The following is a 26,678-nucleotide window of genomic DNA, read 5'->3' on the forward strand; positions in this document are numbered from 1 at the left end:
GCTAACCCAACACGTGATACGTAATTTTTGTTCTATAAATGATAGGTATTACCAATATTATTATACTATTATGTTACTTTAAATTGCTTCTATTTGAATAATTCTAACCCAATATTACTGCCACACTTATCTTACAGAGATAAGCTTGACCTATGACATCTAATTTAGGAGTTCTTAATCTTTCCAGCATTTGAGAGAGTAAAAATTGTCCTAGGTCTCCATTCACAAGTGAAATATAAGCAAGTAAATGAAGAAATTTATCTTCACTTTGTGGTGAAGTTTCTCACAAGCAAACCAATCCAAAACAATACTATAATGAGAAGAAAAAGATAAATTTAAGGTAAGTAGCAACTGGGAAATGTATTCCTTACAATACTGATCCTTGTAAAACAACATATTTCCTTTGAAAAAAATTGCACTTAGGTAAAATAACTGTTTAATAAACATTTTCAGTTACTGTAGAAGAGTTTCAATAGCATAATACTGATTAATTACATGGGTGAAAGTTGAAAAAAGGAAGAAACTTTGGGCACATATAATAATTGTATATAAATATATACGTACATATGTACACACACATAATACGTATTGTATTGCTCATCAAGTGCAGGTATCCTAAAGTACTCTAAAAATTTTTCATATAAAGAACTTTAGGGTTCACTGAGGTATAGTACAGGTATATTTGTATTTTCCTATTACTGTCAGGCCCCATGTGAACACCTTAACAAAGGCTGAACTTGAAAGAGATTAAAAATAAGTTCCTCAAGTTAAAAAGTTGCAAAAATAATTAAAATATAAAGCTTTTTACTAATTGCTTGAAATCCATTAAATATATGACTTTTTAAAAAAGTGGTTCATAAAAGGGTGATTAGAAAGCTATATACCTTCCACTCTTTTGGCCCCTTTTATATGCTCATACTTTTTAACCTAGTAATTCAACCAGTGGGAATCTAAAGAAATAACCAGAAATATAGAAGTTTCATTTTTAGGAGCCATTCATAATAATGCAAAAGTAGAAACAAATATACAATGGGGGGTGAGTAAGTAAAAAAGAATTTAGTCACCTAACGGAGTATTATTCAACCATTTAAATGTTTTTTACAAAGAGCTTATAACATGGAGAAATAATGAAGTGATTTAAAAAAGAAAAGTTACAATATAAAATTTTATACAAAGTAGTAATTCAACTACAAAAATAAATCTCAAACCTGTATATAAAAATAAGAATGAAAGAAAACACACCAACATATTAACAATGATTAACTTTGGGTAATAGGAATATGCATGAGTCTTTTTTGGAGTCTGCTTTTCTCTATTTTTAAAAATAGTTCATTTAAAATTAGAGACATTTTTCTAAAAAGTAAGGTGTCTTAACCTTTGGAGAGTATCTCTCTATGGTTTCTTTGATTCTAAGCTTTCCAGGAATTTTTTTTTTAACCTTAAGGCTGGAATTTTATATATGTATATTTGTGAAATGGTTAGGATTTAAGTAACAGAAGGAAACAAACAGCTACTAAGGGCCTATGGTACATGTTAGGCACTTAAAAAAAATGATCTTAATTCATCCCCAAATCCCTTCCATCTTATGTTAAAAAAAAAGAGGTTTAGAAAAATTAGGCAACTTACTTAAATTTGCAGTTAGTAAGAAGTAAAACCAGTATTCAGAAACACAGTACTATCTACTCCCCACATCTGAAGACTCTTTGCAGTTTAGTTTCTAAGGCATACCTTCAGTCGAGAAGACCCAGTAAGTTATTACCATGATCCTAAGCAACTGACTATGAGACCAGACATTCTGCAGGATTTATACAGATAATGGGGCCAACTGTTGGTGCTACTCCACAAAAGAAGCCAAATGGAAAAATATTTATGCTAGTTATCATATTCTCTCAGTGCCATCTCCTTTCTCAAGTAAAGGTGAAACAGTAGATTGCTGCCTTGTAAGATGATATCTGTATTAATAAACCAAGCGATCAAAATTTAAGTGTTCATTTCTGCAAATTTAAATTACACATGATTAGCCAAAATAAAAAGTCATGATTCTACACTCAACTAATGGTTTTGGCTTTCTGATCACCAGTTAAAAGGATGCTACTTATCAACCATAATTTAGGCTCTAACAAATAAAAATCCTAATTAGCAAAAGCCCTGGCAATTTATATTTTTATGTCAGGCAAAAATATTTCTCCCTTGTATCTACTTCTCTGCCTTTTCTCCCTCCCGCGTATTTCCTCTTCTACCATTCTCCAAAAAGCAGACACCCCAGATCCATTAAAAAAAGCATTTTTCAGGAAGTGCTTCAGAGTTAGCAGGTCCTCATCTCAAGCTTATTCATAGTCTCAAGGTTACTTGCAAAATTTGGAATAATGAAAAATATCTGTATTAATATATATGTTATAGTAAGATGATTATATATCAAACTTCTTCAAACAGGAAATAAAATTTAAAAATAATTTCTTATTACTTTGTTCATCAAAACATAATTAACAGAATACCCTATTAATTGAACATTTTGGTTAATCAAGGTCTTATCATATTAAAGACCTCACTGAAATTAGCAGGCTATTACTGGGATTAAGTTCATTAAGTAGAAAATTATGTATTGAAAAATTAGATGTCCTGTTTTCTTTAGTTTTCCTAGGAGAGGAATCTTCAAATACTAAAATTAGCTATCACAAAATATGTACTTGAGCTGCCTGTACTCACTAATAAAATAAAAAATAAATCACTACAGCAACTGAATTGTTATGTAGTACAAAATTCTTGCAATAACATCTCTCAGGATATATTCATTGAAAACATAATACAATATCAATGTGCTCAACTTACTGTTATAAAAAGATACATTTGATTACTTGAAATTATAATACAGGAGCCATATAATGACAATTTTGTACAGGATACCCTTGAAGTATGCAAAAACTGTTTTATGGTATCATATTTGTTCTGCTAATAATATTTTAACCTAGAATATCTAGTATTTGATTGTTTGACACAGTCCAGGTAACAATGAAAATCATATTTTACATTCCCAGCTACTCCAATGTAATACAACTAAATATGGAGGGAAGGTTAGGGAAAGGAAAAATAATGCTAAATTTTGTACTTCTCTTTTTAAGTTTCAAATCAAATGACCAGTTTAGTCTATGATTATTCATAATTCTCTAACAGAAAGATAGAAATTTATTTTTTTTAAAGCAGTATTTTAAAAATTACAGCTGAGGAAATTACAGACTGCAGGTGGCACCTGCAATCACTGATCATGTTCATGGAAGAGCCATCCCTCAGCCCAGTCTCTCCTGACTCCCAGACAGGGCATTCTCCTTACACTGCCAGGAAACCTCGTGAGCATGGCGGCTACGTTCAGAGAGCTAAAAGAAAAGTTCTTACCGACTGCAAAACTGTTTCAGGACTTTTATCTTCGTGCTCATGTGATGCCTTGGTAATTATTCGAATAGTTTCTTCTTTCAAGTGCTTTGAGAAATCACTTCTTGATGGCTGCTCTAGATATTCTGGTTCTCCTGCTTGTGCTTCATGAGAAAAGAATCAATTGTATATCTAATATAAATCACAAATTCTATACTAAGATGAATCTGTTATTTCTCATTTGAAGTTAAACAATAATCAATTTTACTCTTCTATTTAAAGTAATACATCCTTCAATATACAGCACATCCCCCAGAATTTACCATAAAAAAAAAAGGAATCAGATCCAAGATTAGTCAAATAATTACAAAAGAAAGCCCTCAGTACAGTTTATGCTAAGAAATTCACAGTAAATTTTTCTGTCATGATAAGTACCAAAATCTCACTCTGAAAAATCACTAGCATTCTACCAAAAAAAAAAAAAGATTCCTTTGTATAACAATCCTGGTCTGAATTTCCACAGAGAGCACAGCAGCTGTTTTTCTGGCCACAATAATATACTTTCTCACACCTATCTTAACAAAACTCTAGCCCTGAATAAACCCACCTTCTGTCTTTTATGAACCTATTCCTGGTAGCTGAGTGCTGTCAGAGGGAAAACAATTACAACTTGGCAAACTGGTACCAATATAAATTCAAGACTCCAAACACCATCTCTGCAAAGAACTCTCCAAGTCATATCTACTGCTTAAGCTCTGAGCTCCAGACCCTGAAGACCCAACAGTGTACTCTGAAGTCCACTGGCTGTTTAACAGACAGCCCCAAAATCCTTTCACAACCTACCAGGCTTTACATAAGTGAGCCTCCACCTATCTCTCCAGCATCACCTGGTGTCCTTTGCCCTTTGATCATAAAGGGACACACACACTAGCCTTTTCTCAGCTTATCCAATACACCGAAGAAGAGGTTTACTTTTCAGCCTTTGGATCTTCCTCATTTTCTTCCCTTTGCCTGTAAGTTCACCTAGTCTCATTCCCCTGCTCATCTAATAACTTCTACACAGTCTCTTGTCTAAATACCGCTTTCTTATAGAAGTATTCCTGATTACCCCATTTCCAGAGCTGGGTTGCTCAGCCTCAGCGCTCCTGACACTTTGGTTTGGACAATTCTTTGGTGCAGAGGGTTGTCCTGTGTATCCAGGCATCAACCCACCAGATGCCAGTAGTACTGACCCCCAAGGTGTGACAATCAGTAATGTCAAATGCCTCCTGAGGAACAAAACCACTCCCAGATGAGAACTGTTGCTCAAGAGTAGCTTATACTTTCTCGTTAACAGCACTTATCACAATTGTGACTTCATTACTGTTATTAAGTATTTGTTTCAAGCCCATATTCCTTGCTAGACTGTAAGCATCTCCAGAGCAGGGATGTTATTTCCCTTTTGTACTCTGCTGTTTCTTTAACATCGAACATATAATAAGCACACAATAACATAATGGAACAAATGAACTGAAAGGAGGAATAAGAAAGTACATGAAAATATTCTACAGCGTTACTGGGATAGGTTACGTGAGTTCTTGCTCAACCAACTGGTGAGAAACGGCAAGGTTACTGTCATTATTCCCAATATTTGATTAATTTAAAACATCTCTCAAAATGAAATACCATTCAAAAAGAAATGCTATACTTTCAACATAGACACATGGTCTTTCATTTACCCAGTAATCTTTAACTAAGCATCTAAGTACCAGGTACTAGGCTAGGCATTGGGACTCCCGGTGTGAGCAAAGCAGTCAGTTCCTGCCTCCAAGAAGCTTATAGTCAACTATGGAAAAAGTTATCAACCAAAGAATCACACATACGAATTGTGACAATATTATAATAATACATTCTGGGGATAAAATGGGGGAGGGGTAATTTAGATTTTAGCTGAAGGATGATAGATTAGGTTTGCCACATGAAGAATGAATAGCCCAGGAAGTGAGCATGAGCCTAGAATGGCTGAACTATAGTACAAGAGCTCCTCTTGAATATGGCAAGAGAAGATGCAGGTTAAGGATAAAATAGAGGCCTGTGAGTCACATAAAAGTTTTGAGGGCAAAAGGAAGTGAATAAATGTTTTAAATACAATGGCAACACGGCAGGTTTAAAAAAGTTATCTGGCTACATTTTGAAGAATGGATTAGAGAGGAGAATAAAATCTGAAGCAGTGAAAGTACTAGAAGGTACCAGAACAATACAAGAAATGACTGTGCTTTTGGACAACAGGGACAGCAACAGAGAGAACTGTTAGAGTCAAGATATATTTTAGACAAAGGTTTGGAGACTGATGTGAAGATGACTCAAGTTTTTGCATGAATAAGCAGGATGAAGGAGCTAACATATACCATGACAAGGAAAACTAAAGGAAGGAACTAAAACTTACAACGTGTGTGATGGGCAGAGAAAAAGAAATTAAATGTCCTCATTTCTGTATTTCCTGACTTTGTACTGCAATGTTCTTTCATTGTCCCTATGTGATAAGAAAATCTTAGGTTCCAGCTCAGCAAGGCTTCTGCTTCTGGAAGGTTTCATGATCAGTGACTTAAGCCAGCTGGTTTAGGGCTTAACAGAGAGAAACTTCTTGTTGATAAAGCTTTGATCACTTATGCTTGCCCCTCTTTGTCTCTTCTCACTGTAATAGATAAAAAAAACATCAATGGCTAATAGGATGTGAGCTTAATGCAATGAGGGCCAAGAAGTCCATCTGGTCTGACACTGGTCTAAGCCATGGAAACCTGGACAGTGTATGTAAATTAGGTCCTTAGGAGCAAAAGTATTTTTATCTGATCAACACAGTCAAATATACTTTAGGTCACCAGTGTCAAGGTTTCCTTCCACATAGCAATTTCAGTCCAAAATTCTCATAAATGATGCTGAACGATTTTGCCTAAATGTCATACAGAACTATTTCCTCCAGAATTTTCCTTGTGTATGTATCTTCTAGGGAACTTATCTGAGTGGTGCTGTAGTCACAGTAGGTGAACCTACAAGGACTGGAGATCTGGAAGTTTGTAAACAAAACCCCAAATCTCATTTCCAACATGTTTACTGAGCCAGTGCCATTCTCAGTACTGTGTGGGGGAAAAAAAAAAAAAAGACATAAAATTCATTCACTAAAGTTAAAGACCTCTCAATAAAATCAGATAAATATATATTCCATTACAGTACAAAGTACTAAATACAATAAAAGACTTATGCACAAGGTCCTACAGAAGCACTGTGGACCCAATATACACACTTGGAATGATGCTGCATCTTAAGAAAGACTTTCTAGAAGAAATGCCAACTGAGATGAGTCTTGAAGGATTTGCAGAGATTATCTTGGAGATTAGAAAGAAGATAATTCCAGGTAGGAGGAACAGCACATGCAAAGGCACTGGTAAGGACAGATAAAAGATTAATTAAGTCCTTGTTATTAATGAGCCTTTACACTGGTAAGCAAATCAAAAATATAACATAAATTTGGTAGTGAGAACAGACTGGGAATAGAATAGAGGAAAAAAGACAATAGTTGCTACAGGGGTATTATTAGGGAGATTCATAAAGACTTTGGGGTATGAGGAAGGTCTTAAAGAATGGATAAAATTTCGAGAACAGTGAAGGTAAGAGGACATTTTTTAAATGAAGGGTACTTCGTGAGCAAACCTATAATAAAAGGAAAGTTCCCTACAACTAAGAATAACGGGGAATAATCTGGTTTAGATGAAACATAACGTATTTATAGAAAGGTTGTCTTGAAAGAATTACCAGGGAGTCAGATTATAACAGAGGGTTTTCATAAAAAAGAAAAAAGGTTTTGGCTTCATTTTGTCAAACCGGAAGAGTAAAAAATGTGTTCACTAAAACAAACAAATAACCAAAGGAGGAAAATAAAAAGCTCTTTCCACTATGCAGAGTTAAGCACTATCAATATTTTTAGTATTATATATTTCCAGACTTTTCCCATTGTCTTAAACAAAAAGAACCATTATGAATATACTCCTTTTAACTTAATATAACAATTTTCCTGTCAATATATTTTTTACTGGTTATACAATGTTGTTTTGTATGAAAGGCTCATACAACTAATATCTTGCCATACATTTAGGGAATTTCCATTTCTTTGTTAAAAACAACAGTTGGACAAACACTCTGGCTCTTTTGTGTGCAAATACACACAATGGTTTTTGTTCACCCTGTGAGTCTCCAGAAGCCGCACCGCCGCTGGCCTATATAAATGGCAGGAACTCAGTAACGAGAGGCTATGCTGTTTGCTTTATATTCTAACTGACATTTTTATACTAACCGTTCCCTCAGTTATGAAACAATATGTTATTGTTCAAGCTTCAGCGGTGACATTTGTTATTCTTAATTCCTGGAAGTCTTCCTTGGTTACCTATCTGCAGCTACAAACTCCTGAATGCACTTGTTCGACTGTGAATGACTAGTTCTCTGTGGAGGTATCCCCGTAACTAGAGTATCTCTCAAATCAATTACCTGTTCTATGGGTGTTTCACTGAGATTTCTGGATAGCTATATTCCACATAAGACTTTATCCAGCCAAGCTCTGTGTTCATAATGGAAGGGCTTCGTTCACCTATTTGGCTGTTATATAAAATCTAACAACCTGGGAGCACTCTGAGACTGCTCCTTTGGTCCACCTTCCTGTCTAAAGTAAGGGTCTGGAAGGGCCTTGAGAATATTCTCTGCCTATTTCCTGGTTACATCCTTCAACATTTTAAGAGAGTCAACGTGACAAACAAAGGGCTTTCTGTTAAAGCATAGGATCTGCTCTTTAATTAACTATTTAAAAAGGAGCAGTATTTCATATCTTTCAGAAATATTTCATACTGTGACTTACTAATGAGTCACACTTACTATTATTACATTCACATTTAGAAGAATAAAGAGGACTGCTTCAAAGCAAATAAATCCATTTGTTTCTAGAAATGTATTTAAAATCAATGATCTTCCAAAAGCAGCCTACAAGAGCCATGCTAGGCTCCTGCACAGAATTATCAGAAAAACTCTGGAGACTTCAGATTCCTGGATGCCACCACAAACAAGATTGTCAGGAATGTGACAGGTAGAGGCTTTAGGAACCAATGTTAAACCTAAAATTCATCCAGGATATAGAGCTGTATCTGCACTACGTATTTTTAGTCTGCTTCCATAATGTAGTTATTTTGACTATACTTTTTAAATCGTGATACTCCCATATACTGAGGATTGCCCCTAGGAACTCATGACTGCAATCTCCATAGGGAATGAAATCAAATCAGAAAACACAGAAGGGGTATCTATCATATGTAATTTATTATGCTAGATTTGGAGATTTAAATAAAAACATCACCCAGTTCCTGCTTTAAAGGAACTTGAGAGTGTTGAGGATAGTGTTCATTCTACCAGGTCTAACTTTTAGGAACCAGTTGTACATTCCTGGAGCATCAGCTGATTTTTGACTTGTAGACAGCAGAAAAGTTCCAGAGCCAATTCTGCATGCCACCTCTAAGAAAATCTATGAAATCTTTTGGAATGAATTTCATACCAGTATTAACCATTTTTTCTACTCTTACTTTTTGGTTTCAGTTTCTTTCTGTTTTTAAAAGCTGGGTATGCTATATACGTCATAAGGACATCTAGTGGTTTTTGAATAAGACAGAAGTAACACAAGTAAAACAAGAACTGAGGCAAAGCCTGTCTCTCCTTCAGAGAAACTTCTGTTCTATACATACAGCCTAGAGCCATGCTGCTTAACCAGAGGTACACCTCAGAATTGTCTGCAGATCTATTTAAAAATATATATTCTGGACTCTTCCTCCACAGATTCTGATCCCAGTAAGTCGTAGGTGGTCTTAGGTGGGGTGTCCTGTTTATACTCTGAAAAAAAGTCTTCCAGGTAATTCTGATATATACAGTAACAGTTAAGAACTATTGGCTAATTTTTTAAACACAGTTTTCTTTTGGAGTAAGCAGGTTTATGAAGGTAGAGTGAGATGGACTAAAAATACTTTCCTATCATTTATTACTTAGTTTCAATAAGAAAATGAATGGTGCTGGAGAAGTAATGCCTATTGATTTCTTGGTCACGTGTTAAAGAAGATAAACACTCATTTAATTAATATTATATAAATTAATTCTAATTTGGGGTATCACTCAGAAAAAATTAAATTTTAATGGTTTTTAGATTATAGCTCTACTGAGAAGATTTGCAAGGAGGGAAGAAAAAATTACTCTGATGGATTTTATAAACAAGATTTCCTTACATTATGTCCACTAGTCACCCATATTAGTGCACATCTGAGAGATTTAAATACAGGTTTCACTTTGATATTCTGAAAGCATTATGCCAAATTAAACAAATTACTTTGAAAAATGTGAAGAGACACTGGAAAATGATAGCATGGGCATCAAAGTAAAATTTCTCTACTAATAATACGAAAGAATGGTTCTAATAAACATATTACAAAAGATTTCCTTATTTAATTGTGCTATGTTAAATTCCCCTGAAACAGAGGATGGATTTCTTAGTATGGTATTTAAGACAATACAGTAATAGAAACCAATCTTTTAAACAATAATCTCACTCCTCAAATTTATAGACTTAGCACATTTTATTTCTACTAACTCAAAGTACGTATTTCTAGCAATTCTAGAGAGGACATAATGTTTCCTACTGAGGCAGTATTGCCATTGCTTTTTAAAACACCAGCCTAGAAGATAATTATAACAGTTAGATGTGGATTCACCTTTTCTGTCTCTTTATTTTTTAGTTATTCTGGCTTCTCTCAGAAATATACCTGCATTCGTCTTCAGGTTTGTTTTTTTAAACACTAAAAAGAGAGGCATGCAATTGTATGACCAATGCCTACTACTGAGTTATTTTAAAACTTATAAAACAGCATATAAAGTGTATGACAGGAAGTACTGATCAAAGAAAAAAAGGCAGTGGGGCATACAGACGTGCTCTTTTCATACAGACAAATAAAAAGGATGGGGAAAAATTAGCTAGTCTTGTCAGATAGGAATATCAGTGGGAAATACACATCAATTTGACTTAGTAAAAATAAAATGTCTGTAAATTGAGTCTTGTGAGAAACAGAAAAGATGAAGAGAAGGAGACTGTAGAGAATTTAATATTTTAATGCTATAAAATATAAATGAGCCAAGAACGGAGCTTAACCAATGGATGAAGGATTCACCTTCCGCTGGGCGCTCAGGTGCCACTACCACTTTCACTAATTACGCAGCTAACTGCACAGCTCCGTCCTCCCACCAGCAAGAGGAGAACAGCTCCGTGCAAACTGGGTACTTCAAAGCTAAGAAAGAGTCACACAGTGGCTCCATCATGGGGCAGGTTCTGGGGAGCGGTTTGGGAGGGATACGTAAAGAATTCAAGGGGTGAAATCACCGGGAGATGGAACTGGCCCCAAAATGAAAGGAACTGTAATATAGTTACTACACTGTGATTTGAACACAGAAACCTCCTGATATCTACTGAGCTATTTTATTCCCTACTAATGTATACGAAGTTACTGTAATGTAACTGCACTGTTGTGAAACCACAGAGTTTCAGCTGTTCCACACGGTGGCCCTCTGATGTACAGGAAGAAACTACAGTCCTTGCAATAGTTGAGCTCACTAGAGACAACAATGGTGATATTAAGATATACTCAACTCCATTATGTATCAAAATGTGGGCATTTCTGTTGGTATAATACTATTATCTTGGTCTTTTAAAAATTCTGAACCAATGCCTCTTAGATCATCAGCTATCCAATTCTTATGAAAATAAGTCATAAGTCTGGGAAGATCTGTGAGTGCCTGCATCAATCACCATACCACACTGTGGTATTATAAATCTCTCTCACTGAAAAGTAATTCCTTCAAAGTTCAGATGATAATGCTGAAACCTACCTAGGCAATGCTGCATGAGCACCTGTATGTCAAAACACCTAAAATGCTTCCTTAAGAAATAAAAACAAAACACACAGAACAGATTTTACAAAAAAGAGGTGATTCAAAAAGATCTACTCAGTTATTAAAAAAAAAAAAGACAAATGAGTTTAAGGAAAATATCTGTGTTTAATCTATCTCCTCTCATTTCCCCAGTGACTAAAAAGAAATAGAACCTTTTCTGCAATACAAAATATATCATTCTAAAATATATTCACAACTTGATGATGATGAAATTAATCTTTAAAAAATCAGAAGACATTCTATTTTCAATTTTGCTAGAACATATTTAATTTTTATAGTGTCCCAATATTTTATTGATTTCATCAGTTGATAACTATAGAATGATTTTTTAATGCTTATATTTTTATACATTTTTATTCTTGTTTTAATGGGTCCATACACAATTTTACTTGGAATATGTTAAATATTTAGTTTCTGCTAGCTTTGTTTTTAACTTTAAGATTTCTAAAAAAAAAATCAAATAAATTCTCTACATTAACAGTTTCAGTATTATATAAAATCTATATAGATATAACAATAGTATTACTTTGCTCAAATATGTAATTAATAGAGTTCATTCTTCTGATAGCTTTAGTGAACTGATTTGAGCTACTTGATGGTTTCATAGCTTTTCCAAGCCTCTTGCCAAGAAAAGTCAAAGTAGTCAGGATAGGTAGAGGGAGCATGAGCAGAATCATCTCATTTAACCTAAGAAAGGTATATACGTATACAGTAATGTCTGACAAAGAGGTAAACTAAATTGTTGCCTTTTGTTATCTCTGAGTAATAGAATTTCAGATGATTTTTTGCTGGTGTCTTTATACTTTAGAATAACTAAAGTTTTTTTTTTCCTTCCCCCAAGAGCATATATTATTTTTATAATAAACTATCAATTATAAACATGATATTGAAAATAAAATGCAATTTAATAAAAACGGACTAACCTGTTGTCACAGAAGACTCTGACTCCCTCAATTTCTGAGTTGCTAAAAGTTTTTCCTGCAAAGCTTTCTGGGCAACTTGTGCATCCCATTCTTCCAATTCTTTCTCAAATCGCAGGTTGTCCTCCTCAACAAAATCTCTTAAATCCGGTGGTAGTGTTTCTATTCCAACAAGGGACTGCCCAGTTTCTTTATTAAACTCCTCTGCAAATCATATTTCAAAAACTATTATAAAATTAAGGATTAAAGAAAAAACGCAAAACTCAAAACAGGAGGCATTTCAAATGTGATTTAAAACACAAATTGTTACCATTTAGCAAATCAATATTACCTAAAAATTAAAACTCAAATGTTCAGAAAAGCAATGATGCAAATATTTGATAATCCATTACAGGTAATGTTCTCAGCTTTTATTTTTAATCTGAAGAGTAAAAAATGGAACAAGACATAAAGCCAGAATTGTTTGCTACTCAAACACTGACACAGTACTACTTTTTCTATTATAAAATACAAAATGTTTGATTATTCATTAAGTAAAGCTTATCACAAAATGAAAAGAAATAGCTCATAACCTATCAAGCTCAGAACAACTAAAATTCTTTTTCATCTGAAGCACTTAAGTATAGCAATATACTTGTAAGTAATTTGTAAACCAATCAATACAGCAAGATTTTTTAAAAGATCACATAAGTAGTATTTAAAAGGGTTACTCAACCTACACTACACACACAAAATAAATTTTAGCCTTCAGTCATGAATGAACTGCCTACTTGGTTTTGCTGAATGGTTAAGTACAAAAGGAAAGTTGATTTTATCTGTTTCAACAAATCTTTATTAAGTGTTTTTCGTATGCAAAGCCTATATTAGAATATGAGAAATAAAAAGATTAAGACATTGTATGACATGGCCCCTGGATTTGAGCAGATCAGAGTGAAGTGGGAAAGAAGTCAACATACAATCCCAACACACAGTAAGTGCCCAACAGAGGTATGCTGTGAGAACACAAGGAGGGATACTTTCTGGCAGGTCAAGGAAAACTTGGCAGAGCAGATGACACCTGAATTGAATCTTGACAGATGAGCAGGAATTACACAAAAGAAGAAAGAAATAAGATCATTACTGGGAAAAAATAAAAAACATAAGAACATACAGATATAACTGTGTGAAATGATTTGGTGTGAGCAGAATACAGCAAGAAGTTTAAATATCAGTAAAGTATATAAAGTGTGAGATGGACAATGGTTACAAATGAAGCTGCAGAGACCATCAGGCCAGAAAATGGAGGCTAAGGAGCTTGAATATGAGTCAATGTAAGATGTAGTCATTAAAGGGATTTTTAACAAGGAGAAAAGAAATCAGATTTACATTTTATAAGTTACCAAATAGTAAACTTTGAATACAAACTAAAAGATTCCAATTCTCAGCCCTGGCCACATTAATTTTCAATTCTAGTTTTCTCACTAATAATAACCCAACAGCATTTCCTAATCATATCCATCATCCTCTGAGTGAATTACACTTAACAGATCACACCAGAGACCATAGTCACATAAAAGGGCTACTTATTAAAAAATATATACCACTCTCTATATTTCATATCCTTACCTTGCATTAAGAATTGTGGCTTATCATTTATGTACATTAAACAGTATGCACTGGCATTTCTATAACCACCAAAAGAGTCCCTCACTAGCTCTTCCCATGATGATTTTGTTACAGCAATATCATTGTACTTCATCCACCTGTTTTCACGATGATCAAAAATGTATGCCCAGTAGTGCCCGGCATTAGCTTGGCCTTCATGAACTAAAACAGCATGTAAGCGATAAGGAACCTAAATATGAAAAGAGAAGAGTTAAAGTGCAGTTGAGTATTCTGTCTGTTACACCACAGTCCATGAAATCCACAAACCATCTGATGGGCAGATTCCATAGGAGCTTATTTTTTTCCACAAGAGTAAATTTGCTGGGATTAAATTTTTGAAAAAATTAAACTATGAAATAAAAAGTGGTGTGGAGGAAAATAAGCAAACTAAAGACATGTAAAATAGAAAGGTGTGTAAATAGGATCATTTCAAAATGCTGGAAATATAACTGCTGAGCTCTGTAAGTTATGTCTTTTGAATAAAGACCTTTTTAAAAAAATTTTCCTATTTGCATTTCTTTTATTTTTTAATTATTTCTTTATTTCTTGTTTTTGTTTTTTGGGGGGAAGGTAATTAGATTTATTTACTTATTTATTTTAATGGAGGTATTGGGGATTGAACCAAGGACCTCGTGCATGCTAAGCATACACTCTACCACTGAGCTATACCCTCCTCCCTCTGAATAAAGAACTTATGATGATCATTTTAATATACAGTACATGATTTGTCTAAATCTTCACAACTATAAGTTAATGGATGAGTTCAGCAAAATGGTTTAAATAATGTACATAAGAAGTTAAAATGTAAATAATGTGTATCAGAGTCCTATGCTTTCTCCCATAATCTTAATATCCCTGAACAACCATATAATTTCTCCCCTGAATTTTTTTTAAATATTAAGGCCTTTTGGAAATTTGTGATAAATTTCACTATGAAAGAATAAAAAGGCAGGCAATAAATACAGTATTGAGAATACAACTGAATGAAGGAAATATTAATATGAAATCTTAAAATTAAGCAATTTTATAACAAAAAGTATAGGAAACAGATTAAGATAAATAATATAAAGATAAAATATAAATAATTTTGATAATGCTTACTAGCTCAAAATTCAACTTACTTGGATCATAGATTTGTCAGAGTACATTAGTTCAATTGTACGATGAATTCTGGATATGCTTTCCTGCAAATCTAAGGATAGAAGACATCATTTAATGATTAACATCAAGTATGTTTCTACTGAGACTTAAAAGGTAAGGACTAAAGGTTTTCCTACCAATATGTTAGAGGAATAAGGAAATTTCGTAAAACTGTTCTTACAAACATTACTCTTTGGAGTCTGTATAAATGAAATTTAGTTCTCTTTAATAAAAGATAAAGCACAAATGCATAATTAAAAATAGAACAAATATGGTTCTTTTTAAAATGTTCAGAGGCAATAAAACAATTTTGTTCAAATCTATAAAGGACAGTTTCAGTGAAAATTAAAGCTAAACTCCCCTACATATTTTTATAAACACGAAAACTTCAGAATGAAATACAACTTCACCACATATTTTATATACACACACACATACATATATATTATGTAATTAAATAAAAAATCCACTATAATCACCAATAGAAATAAAGTTATGAGTCTTCCATTACTCATTACTACTACTTCCAGTAGAAATCTACCCTATAAGAGTTTCAGAGGCAGGGATGTTCACAGTTATATTGTCCATAATTATTAAAAAAAAAAATTGGAGAAAACCTAAGTATCTGTCAAAAGGAAATGGTTAAATTATAGTATAACCACACTATGCTATGAAGCTGTTAAAAAGAATCAGGAAAAACACATGAAAGACTACAAAACATATTACTAACGTTAGAACAGGGAAAGACCTCTTCCATTCCAATAGAAAATCTAACAGCCACAAATGAAAAAATAAGACTCCTTCCCAAATTTAAGAAAATCTACAAAAAACCCAAAAACCAACATGAAGTCAAATAACAAACTGGAAAAATATTATCTGCAGCCTATACCACAAGCAACAAGTTAATACCCATAACTGAAGTTCTTATTTAAGCAGGAAAAGAAAGATAAATGGCTCAATATAAAAAAAATGGACAAGAAATTTTTAGTAAAATAGAATTTCACTCATAATTAATGAAATGCAAATCAAGACACAGAAATACCATTTTTTTTTCAACTAGCAGACTATCACAAATTAAAAAGCACTCAGGGTTAGGGCTAGGGTGGGAAACAGGCTCTCTCTAATAAAATTAGGGGGAATGTAAACTGGTTCATGTTTGTTGGGGGAAATTTTTAAGCAGGCAAAATTTAATATATATACTTTGCACCAAAAATGGCATTTTTAAGAATATATTCCACTCAAAAAGTGTGCCAATATGTATGAAGAAGCCCAGCACTATTTGTAGTACCAATATATAAACTAAATAAATTATGTCATACTCATACTGGAATACTATATAATATAGAAAATAAAGCTAACAGCAAATACAACAAGGATGAAAGTGAGGAAACAAATACTTCAAGGAAAATCTTACCTGATCCATAGTATCACAGGTCAACCTTATGGCATGAATGTCTCTCCAGTTCCTCAAACTTAAAATGCCAAAAGTAGACTCATCATATTCCTACTTCCTCCCCCAAGGTAGGGGCCTGCCTACCCACTAGTTTCCCTTTTTTCAAAGTGCAGATAGAAATCCATTTAGTTATTCATACGAATTCATATTCACTATGAATAACTGAGGGAATCATCTCTGATCTGTCCCTCTCTCTCACCTCTCGTCAACGACCCACGCGTGTCAGTTCCAAAGAATACACCAAATTCATTTCTTTCCTTCCTCAATGCCACTACCTTGGTGTCAAAGTTTCCTAACTTGCAGCCTTCTGAATGCAATCTTATAAAAACAAATACAATCTACCAAGTCCAGTAGAAAATTACCCAACACCTCACACAATATTCAGGAAAAGCCAAGTGCTTAATTAATGTTTACTAATGAATTCAAATGTAAAATATTCCCGTATATATGAAAAACACTAAAGGAAATCTTTACAGTTACTAATGCTAGTTGTTAGTCAACACCACACCCTATTTACTCTCTATTGAATTAGGACTGCTCTTTATTTACATACTGGCTGTAAAGAGCCACGTTGGGCATCTAAAATCTATCAATACTGTATATTTCTAGCTCTTTGGTATAAAACAGTTAACTCCTATACTTTCCTTCTTCATAGATCAATTAAATTAGGATAAAATTGGGGAGCAAAAATAGGGTATTATATTTTGATATGCAAGAAAAATTATAATAAAACCTAGCATAAAATATTAACATCACTTCATTAAAAAGGGGCATTTTAATAACAGTAAAGTAGAAAGGAGATAATTTCAGAATAAAGGAGAGTTCCTCCCAAGAATGGGCAGATGGCAACTTCACACAAACACACACACACAAACACACACACAGCACTGTCTTTATCTTTCTTATTTTGCTACATGCCAGTTAAAACTCGTTACAGACTGGCACTGAGCTGATAGATCATATTTGGAAATCTCTGCTAAAGAAGACTGAAAACTAAAATTCACATTTCTAATCCTTAAACCTAAAGAAAATGCTGTATCATTTGAACTCACTGTGCAAACATCAAGGGAAGTATATAAATGATAAGTACAAAATTTGATGCTATATAATGTTTTACCAATGGAGTAGCTGTGAATACTGGTTTGATATAAATTTAGAGCGCTAAACTAGGAAATCAAATCATCTGTTATGTCATTAATCATCTAAGTAATCCAGGGAGAATCTTTTGGTTTCTCTGAACCTAATATTAAGATCATATTATAATATAATATTACAATATTATCTTATAGAAAACATTTTCTAGGGGATAAAAAACTCTTTATAATATTTACATATGAAACCCATAATCCACAGGATCCACAGGTGATTTCCCTTCTCAATTTTAACATTAATCATATCCATCTGGGGCCAGAGTAGCTATGCTATGAGAAGCTTCTTACCTCTGGTGTCATTTTCTATTTCTGTCCTCCAGCGATGTAAACAGCTTTCTAGCACAGAGAGTTCTTCTTCTGTTATGTGCCTTGGTGCTGGATGCATGGGCAAATCTGGAGGTATCCGAGACTGAGTGAATGGCTTGTGTACTACTGATCTCGATGAAACGGCGGTTACTGATGCAGGCGATGTGCTTGGCAGTTCTGAAGGAGGAGCTCCCTGTTGGTCTGTTGTGCTGTGTTTTTAAAGCACAGATTATTACTAAACTTTCCAAATTCAAACTCTGGACAAAGATTATACCAAACACACAGCATTAAATTGGCTTATAATTTCAAAAGAAAAAGGTCTTCTTAAAAAAAGATAAAAATATGTGGATTAATCTAATATTCTATTAAGATTCTTAATATATGGAACTATATTATAGGGATAAAACTGGGGCTTTACAGTACAAATGGCTTAATCATATTTACTTAAATCTTATGTATTCTGGAATTATAAAACCTTCCCTTGCTAATACTTACTAACTCACAGTATAGAAAAAAATTCTAGTTTAGCAGTAGTATTTTCATGGATAAAAGGTTGATATATAAAACATACCAAAACAACATAAAGTATAATTTTGAACAACAAAAATGTAATGAAAATTCCGATCCACAATAAAAGAAGAGAGCACGAAGAAGACACAGACTCTTCTAAGTAAATCTAATCTTTTTAGAGTTCACTCAAATGAGTCACAACACGCAATTTATAAAACCGTCTTTAAAGGCATCAATTACATTATTACATAATATAGCAACGTAGCTGTCTCTTCCATCAAGAAAACGTTTTACCTTGGCAATGTCTGTGATGGTACAGAACCACTAGATGGGGAACTAGCATCAAGATCATCAACAGGGGAAGTGCAAACAGGTTTACTGGAGGCAAATTCCAACGCGTACTGTAGAACATCTACCAAGGGGAATCGTTTGGGACCCGAGCCATAGCTTAAATATCTGTTAACCATAAAATAGATAAATGTTTCATTTGTTTATAAAGCACATTTATTTTTTTCCCAACAACTGTCATAAAACATGATAAAAACATTTCAATAAACCTTCAACAATGAGATGAGTTTTGCTTTCAAATGAAGATGGTAAAACTAAATATATATTCAAGAAAAAAATGTTCTCCAAAGGAGCGAAGTCAAAGCTGATTAAGACTGAAAAAAAAAAAGACTCGATGTGTGTGTATGTGTATATATACACACACACACACATATATATATACACACTGTTAGAAATTTTAAATGCTGCTCTAAGTTATGATGCAGTAGCAAAATGAAAACTGACAGTTCCATTTCCTGAGACTGTTTATTTTTAGATCTGTCATCTGGTCCCATGTTCAAAATGGTGACAAATATTATCCTATCGTTTACTTCTGATTAGTTTTCAATATTATTACTGACATCTTTTAAGAGTTAAAATAATTGAAATATAACATACTATTTTGTATAAAAAAGTTTTAGGCTATTAATTTTCAATTAATACTAAAATAAGGGAAAACACATTAGAAGTTGCAAACTAGGATATTTCAGACCATATTTCAGCTTATAATTTCAGCCTAAAGGTTCAGACTTTTTTTTTGAACTATAGAACGTCTGATAGTCTAGATTCCAGCTTCTTTTGGAAACAATCCAAAGCTCTAGACAATAAGGAGATGATACTCATGCATGGCACCGCTCGCTGGTGAGACGGCACCACCCCCTCCACAGGGATGTGCTCTCTGTGTCCCTGTGCCCACCAGTTTACACTACTCGACTTGCTTCCCTTCCCTGGAAAGCCTCCATGAGGCTCTCGTAGGCATCTGAGTTTGTATCTTCTGTGCTGAGAAAAATTCAGTCACCATTCATTTTAATGGAAATTTCAAGAGTAATAATTAGTCTCATGCGAGAAGAAACTTCAACCATAGATTAGTTTAGCTTTACATTTATTTTCAGCACCATAAGCATTACCTGTTGACAGTGAGAATGCTTAATTTCAAACAATAAAATAATCTTACAATGCCAACTATTAATTTTAGTTTAGAAGAAAACTCAAAACCTATTCAAGTAAAATATCAATCCAGAATGATTGTCTACTTCTAGAATTATAAATCATTCAAAGCCAACTTAAAATTAGAGATCTAAATAGTCACTAAAAATATGACTTCCTATAGCTAATAATTTCCTAAAAGTTAAAATACCTTTCTAGTCTTTGTTGTAATACTGTGAGGTAATCTTTTAGTCTCTTGATCTCTTCCCTCTTAATTCTTGTTATTTCTCTGTTTCTATGCATGTATCTATCAGGAAAAAAAAAAAAATTATTAGTAGTGCAAAATACCACGTAAGCAGATACAATATTAAGTCTAGCCATCACCACAGAAGATCAACTCATTCAAAATTTTATAATAAAGCATCACAGAGAGAATATAAAATTATTTTTTCCATAACATTATTCCTAGTAATTATACTTTTCTAAATAAAAAGAGACCTACATTTTCCTTGACAATTGGTATCAGATGTATTATACAAAAAGTAAAAATTAATTTTAAGAAAATTAAGCAAATTTTTCTCTAAGCACAATTACTTCTCCCTTGGATACTAAACTGTTTCAAAACTAAGTCATACTGCATACAAAACCATACCTGTCTAGATATAAAACTTGAGGAAATTCTAATTTGTTGTGAATTTTTTCTGGTCTTCCCAATGCCTGATTAAATTCAAATCTTGACAACTCAAATGTTAACACAGGTGGTAGTTCAGTAAACCAATGCTGAAAGAAAATAACAAAAAAAACCCTTAATATCACCTTGCCCCTTCTCCACTGCAATTTAAGGCACAGGATGTTAGTCAGCAGTGGCATTTTTATATGCATCATCACAATGGTAACATCAAAAATAACCAACTGGGAATGCAATTTAGTTAAAACTCAACTTCTTCCTAAGTTTTTCACACCTTTTGAAAATTCCAATTGGGTAACAAAACCAGGAAAGAGAAAACTCTTCTAATGACTTTCCTTCTTCCATGATAATTCTTTACATTAGAATTTCTAACCCAAAGAGAAAGACACTGGATAAAATATGGCTTATGAGCTCGATTTTTATGGCTTCTTCAATATGTCACTATTGTTACCACAAATGGTACATATACTTAATGCAATCAACCACACTGTCAAAAACCTGTGACAAAGTAACTTGTAAGACGTAGTGCACAAATGAAAAAAAAAAGAGTAAGTGATCACAATTCTCATGCTAAAACTAGAAACTGATACTTTCCTGTTTTAAATTTAATGTTCCTACTGGAATTTTGATGAATTTAAGAAAAGATCCATCATTAACAAATATGGGGTTTATACTGATAATCATACTTAAAGTCTTCTAAAATGACTAGTGTTCAAAGAATTGAATGCCTCATTGCTATGAGTCAACTCCTCCACACAGTCTGGCAACTGTTCAGTTAAGCATGAAATGCAACAAAACTTCAAAATTATTTTCATAAAACAGATTCAAGTTTTACATAAATTTCATTTATTTAAAGAAAAATGAACTTGTGAATCAACAAATACAGAAGTATAAAATAATGTAGCAAGTATTTTTAAAGTGCTTATTATAAGCCGTGTAATGTACAACTGTAAAAAGAAAACTGGTGCATACGATACTGAATGTGATATTTTCAAGTGCCACAAAATGCCACCACACAAATGTCAATAAACTAAGGGTATGCTAATTTAAATTCAAATAAAAAAAAAAAAGCAGGAACTATGCACATTTGGCAAGCTGAATGTGATCGTGAAAGCTGCTATCTTTCTCTAAATAAAGCCAGTAAGAAGTAGTTATTCAAAACTATTTCTCCCTCCCAAAATGCTAATGATTACCTGTTTTGAGACTACGAGCTGGATTTAGTTTATCTTTTACTGAAAGCTGAAGTAACTTGTTTTATATGGATATTACCTGAAATTGACTAGAGGAAGTTATGAAAGCTCTAATACCAGAAACATTTCTTAAGTTTTAGAATATTTTGAGCAATGTTTGCTTATTTATTCTTACATGACATTGGCAAAAGTTTTTTTAGTTAGTTCTAATTCACACCTAAAATTACTATTAAGAATGAAAACATACCCCATATTTATTACAAGTAAAACTTTTGATGCCTTAGGATAATATTCTCTATGCCCTTCCATAACACTCAAACAAGTTGACTTCAAGAACTATTACTTTCATATTTAGTTGCAATGATTTAAATGCCACTATTTAAAATTATATGTAATTATTAAAGTATGTGAACTATTTGAAGTTAAGTAATTCACAGGAATTTACAAAGGCCAACAGAAATGAAACGACCCAAATTGGGGGTATGCTTCTCTATAAACCATGAAAAGTCCAGGAAATGGTTCCATACCTTAGGAAAGTACATTCATAATATATTATGTAATATGTCTCTGTGTGGATTTGTTTCCTCTACCAGCAGTGATAGTTTTTTCCTACTACAGCAGTAGAATGATTTCATGTTCTCATTCCAATGCTGATCAGGACACGAGGGGATAGCCAGACATTCCCTAAATTCATTTAAAAAATATTATGAGTATGTCTAGCTCTGTGATTTTAAAATTATACATATAGCAGTACATAACTAGAATTTTAAGTGACATAAAACAATGGGACTTTTTTTCTTTCAAAATAGTTTTCCATTCAATAAAAACTATTTAATTCTCTAATCTAACTGGCATGCCATGCTGTGAGAGACAGGTCATTAAATGTAAAAACGATAATTATATTCTCCATATCTCTAAACACCATCATTATCATCATCATCATCATTACTACTACCTTTTATAATGAACTGACAGGAGTAACAGATTTCTGCAGTTAGTGAGTAAAGAATTTAGATAATCAGCATTGGCAAAAACAGTGCTCCTGAATTTAATGTGACTATAAATCTGACCCATTAACAGAATACTTTCTAGAGAGAAAGTAGTCATTTCTATATGTTAATGGCTGATGTTTCTATTACTATGTTTTAAATACCTTGTTTTTGTGAGATTATATAAATACTGAGGGGGCAAGGAAAAACAGACCTCCCATTTCAAATTCTTCACAGAACACCAAAATCAGGACATAAACTAACCATGAGAAGCAAAACTTTCCTATTCTGATTCAAAAATTAGTTTCAGTCATTCCATTGTCTTCACTTCTTTGCCCTTTCACTTTAAAAGATAAATTTCCTAAATAATGTCTACATATATCTAATATTGTACATGTAGGTATTATTTCTCCAATTTAGTTTTTAGTTAAAGTTCTGTAAAATTTATCTCAGCACTTTTATATGATTATAACTTGGTACAACTTTGTGGAGGGAAATTTGGCACTATGTACATTTTTTAATGAGTATGCCCTGTGACCCAAAGATTCCAGTTTTGAACATCCTTCATTCCAAAGAGCTCAAGGGTATTTATAAAAACATTCTTTGAAATAATTCTCTGTCCAACTACTGTCACATAGAAGAATTAAGTTAATTTAATTTTATAAATACAGGCTATGTGATACTCTGCAGGGTTTGAAAAGAATGGTGTAAATCTATATACTGACATGGAAAGATACTCACAATATACTGATGAGTGAAAAATATGTCTCAGGACAGTATGAACAGATAGATATAAATATTTATATGTGCATAGCAATAGTCTAAAAGAATGCACAACACATTATTAGTACTGAATACCCACACCAGAAGGGAGGTACTTATTCTTTGAAACTCTTTCCCTTTAATAAGCAACCAAAAAAACATCTCCAGTTTTCTTGGAGAGTCTGACTCATCTACAAATGGCATACTATTTAATTAAAATTTAAAATTTATGATTTAGAAAGATATTTTGTAAGTAATTATCTTACTTAGAATCATTTTGAATTTATTCAGTTGTCTTGATGCATCATTACAGAAATGAAAACTTAATAGCTCAGTGGATGTTTTAACACAAGCAATTCTGGAGACTAAAGATCTTTACGTTAGTTTGCTCAGCTATTTTAGCAAATGAGACATTTTCTGTATCAAAGTAAGATCAACAGTTTTTACTAAATAATAGTGTAAGAGATAAAAGGCATTAACATCAAGGATTATGCCAATTTAGAAAAAAGCCTAAAATGTTGTTCACTCATCTTTATTGAGAAATAAAATAATTATTCTGAAGGACATAATGAAATAAGAACATAATTTATGTATGCTATTAAAAATTTTTAATATATTCTACTCTAGTCAGGGATAGTCACTTAAACCAGGTTGCATGATTACTGAAACTACTGTGTCCAGCAAATCTAGGCAACTGGTAACAGGAATCACAGGTAATCAAACTGCTATTATTGAGACTGCTTGGAAACTGCTGAATTCAGAGACAATGACAAACCACTGGATACTTTAGGTTAGATGGGAAAACCTAGGCAGAAAATATATACTGCAGCATGAGGCATTCAGAGTATGAAGCCAAAGGCAGAAGACAAACTTGATTTTTAAAAAATGACATTAAGAGTTAATGTAAAAAAAATATTTTAAAAGCTGGGAATATGTGAGAAAGATTCTTAATTAATTAATTACCAATAATCCATAGTGCATTTCATTTGAGCTACTTTAACAATGTAAGGAAAATGCCATCCTTCTTTTGCTGCCCAAACCCATCATCCTTTTACTTAATAGGAAACAGATCACACTTTATGGGGGGAGTCTGCTTTCTTGTTCCACTTAGGATCTTTGGAAAGTCCCAACCCTTACAGATCTGTTTTTCAATCAATAAAATATAGAAGTTTAATTTAAATATTCTTAATTAGAGATCTGTGTCAGAGTCACTTGTGGAGTTCTCGTGCCCATGTACCATATCCCTACCATAAATTCCAATGTGATAACTTTGAAGGGGGACCTAGGCATCTGTTGAGAATCACTGAAGTAGATAATCAATGATGTATAGAGAAAAGCAATTTCAAATATTTTTTCTTTCTCTCTCTCTCTCCCTTAAAGAGAAGGCCAAAAATAGCAAATATTATTTATTTCTGTTTTGGTATGTGAAGGAAAAGAAAATGAGGATGGAGTTAGAATTACATCTTTTATAAAAAGTACACAATTCAGATAAAAGCAATTCATTCTCAAAGATACAAGAACTCAGTCCCTTTTTAGATAGAAAGAGATATCATCACTTAATATTTATTAAGCAACAACTCAGAGATAAAAACCTCTGAAACTTTCTTTTAATAGCACTGAGACATTTTGCTCAGTGAATATGCAGTACGTAATTCTATTCAGAGTCACCACACTATCCTAGGGGCATAGTGACTGACACAGACGACGATCCCCACCCTCATGCACAGAGCTTACATCTAGAGAGCTATCACCAATTGCTTAATGAAGACTGGTTTTGGAACACATGATCTGTCCTTTACTTTCTGTCACTCTGAATGAATACAAGAATGGAAGGATACACAGATGGAGCTAAAGAGATGAACGGAGAGACGAAGATGGGTGGCAAGGCAGAGAGACCAGTAAAGACAAACAGATTTGTAATACATTTAATATATTTTTTTCTTGAGGAAGCAAGTTCTTCCATATGCCCTTCATGCAAGTACATAGTATTTTTATGAGAAAAGGAATCTGGTGTTGCCTATTTAGGCCTGGATGTATTCCAACAATATCTGATATAAGAAATACACGTTTATATAAAATTCCACTCTAATATCCGTATTTTCCTTCCTTACTTCCAGGACTGGAATACCGTAATGGCCAGTGCCTTGACTAAAAAGTCTAAGAAGACTGAACAATGTTCTAAAGGAGGATTTTAACAGAAAAATTTGAGAAAAACTATTTAAATGAGAATTTAACACAGATTATAGACTATATTGACTGTGTAGGTTTCCCAAATATGTCTAAATTACCATAACTAAATCCAAACACATTTTCTGAGTATTCTCTTAATTATTAGGTACCTATATATATATAAGTAGAGCCTTAAATTACGCTTTGCAACAATACTTGCAGGAAAGAGGAATAAAGAACATGTTAAACTCACCTCTTGGCCAGATTTTCCTGAATTTTCTGAATGTAAAGACTCAATTTCTCCTTCAATCATAGCAGCTTCTAGGCACTCATGTAGATCTTTGAATCCATTGACCTGAAGTGGGTACTGACCAAACATTTCAGTATTTTCAAATTTTTTACCTGTTAAGACGGGGAAAAGTTAATTAATTTGTTTCTCAATATGGCCTTTTATCTACTAAAAGTAAATGTATATACAAATTATCTCCTGAACCTGAAAACTGTAACTGTTTATGTTCCAGACTGCAGTAAGTTAGTGTAATTTTCCTGTTGGCTCATACATGTACACATGTATATTCCCATCTAGCTATTGATATTCATTATACACCCACATGTGTATATGTATATAATTATACATACACGTGTGTGTGTGTGTGTGTGTGTTTATTTATTCTTTCAAAAAGTACTTTTTAAGGGCAAGATAGCTGTGCTAAAACAGAATATATATAGCAGTGTACAAAAGAGATATGGCTTCTGAGCCAAAGAAACTCTCAGCCTCTTTTGGAAAAAGACATTATACACATTATTTGCACATATAATTAGAACTAAATGATTGTCTGTTATTATAGATGTTATAAAAGGGGTGGTGAGACAGACTGCTGTGAGAGGGTATATAAAAGGGAGCAAACCTAGCTTT

The 26,678-nt window shown here is 33.1% G+C and overlaps 1 protein-coding gene across 4 annotated transcripts in view; it reads right to left on the reverse strand.

Moving 5' to 3' along the window:
* The window catches only part of USP25 (ubiquitin specific peptidase 25), a 127,865-nt gene that overhangs the window by 34,733 nt on the left and 66,454 nt on the right, over positions 1 to 26,678 (reverse strand). For all 4 annotated transcript variants that reach the window (XM_074361414.1, XM_045520796.2, XM_010960219.3 and 1 more), the window contains 9 exons: positions 26,016 to 26,164; positions 20,617 to 20,744; positions 20,176 to 20,271; positions 18,786 to 18,947; positions 17,964 to 18,190; positions 15,053 to 15,123; positions 13,893 to 14,121; positions 12,291 to 12,491; positions 3,391 to 3,530 (listed from right to left, as the gene is read on the reverse strand). In XM_074361414.1, the coding sequence (XP_074217515.1) occupies positions 3,391 to 3,530; positions 12,291 to 12,491; positions 13,893 to 14,121; positions 15,053 to 15,123; positions 17,964 to 18,190; positions 18,786 to 18,947; positions 20,176 to 20,271; positions 20,617 to 20,744; positions 26,016 to 26,164 (1,403 nt within the window). The remainder of the gene's footprint in view (positions 1 to 3,390; positions 3,531 to 12,290; positions 12,492 to 13,892; positions 14,122 to 15,052; positions 15,124 to 17,963; positions 18,191 to 18,785; positions 18,948 to 20,175; positions 20,272 to 20,616; positions 20,745 to 26,015; positions 26,165 to 26,678) is intronic.

Source organism: Camelus bactrianus, chromosome 1 (genome assembly GCF_048773025.1).
Source record: "Camelus bactrianus isolate YW-2024 breed Bactrian camel chromosome 1, ASM4877302v1, whole genome shotgun sequence".
NCBI classification, from domain to species: domain Eukaryota; kingdom Metazoa; phylum Chordata; class Mammalia; order Artiodactyla; family Camelidae; genus Camelus; species Camelus bactrianus.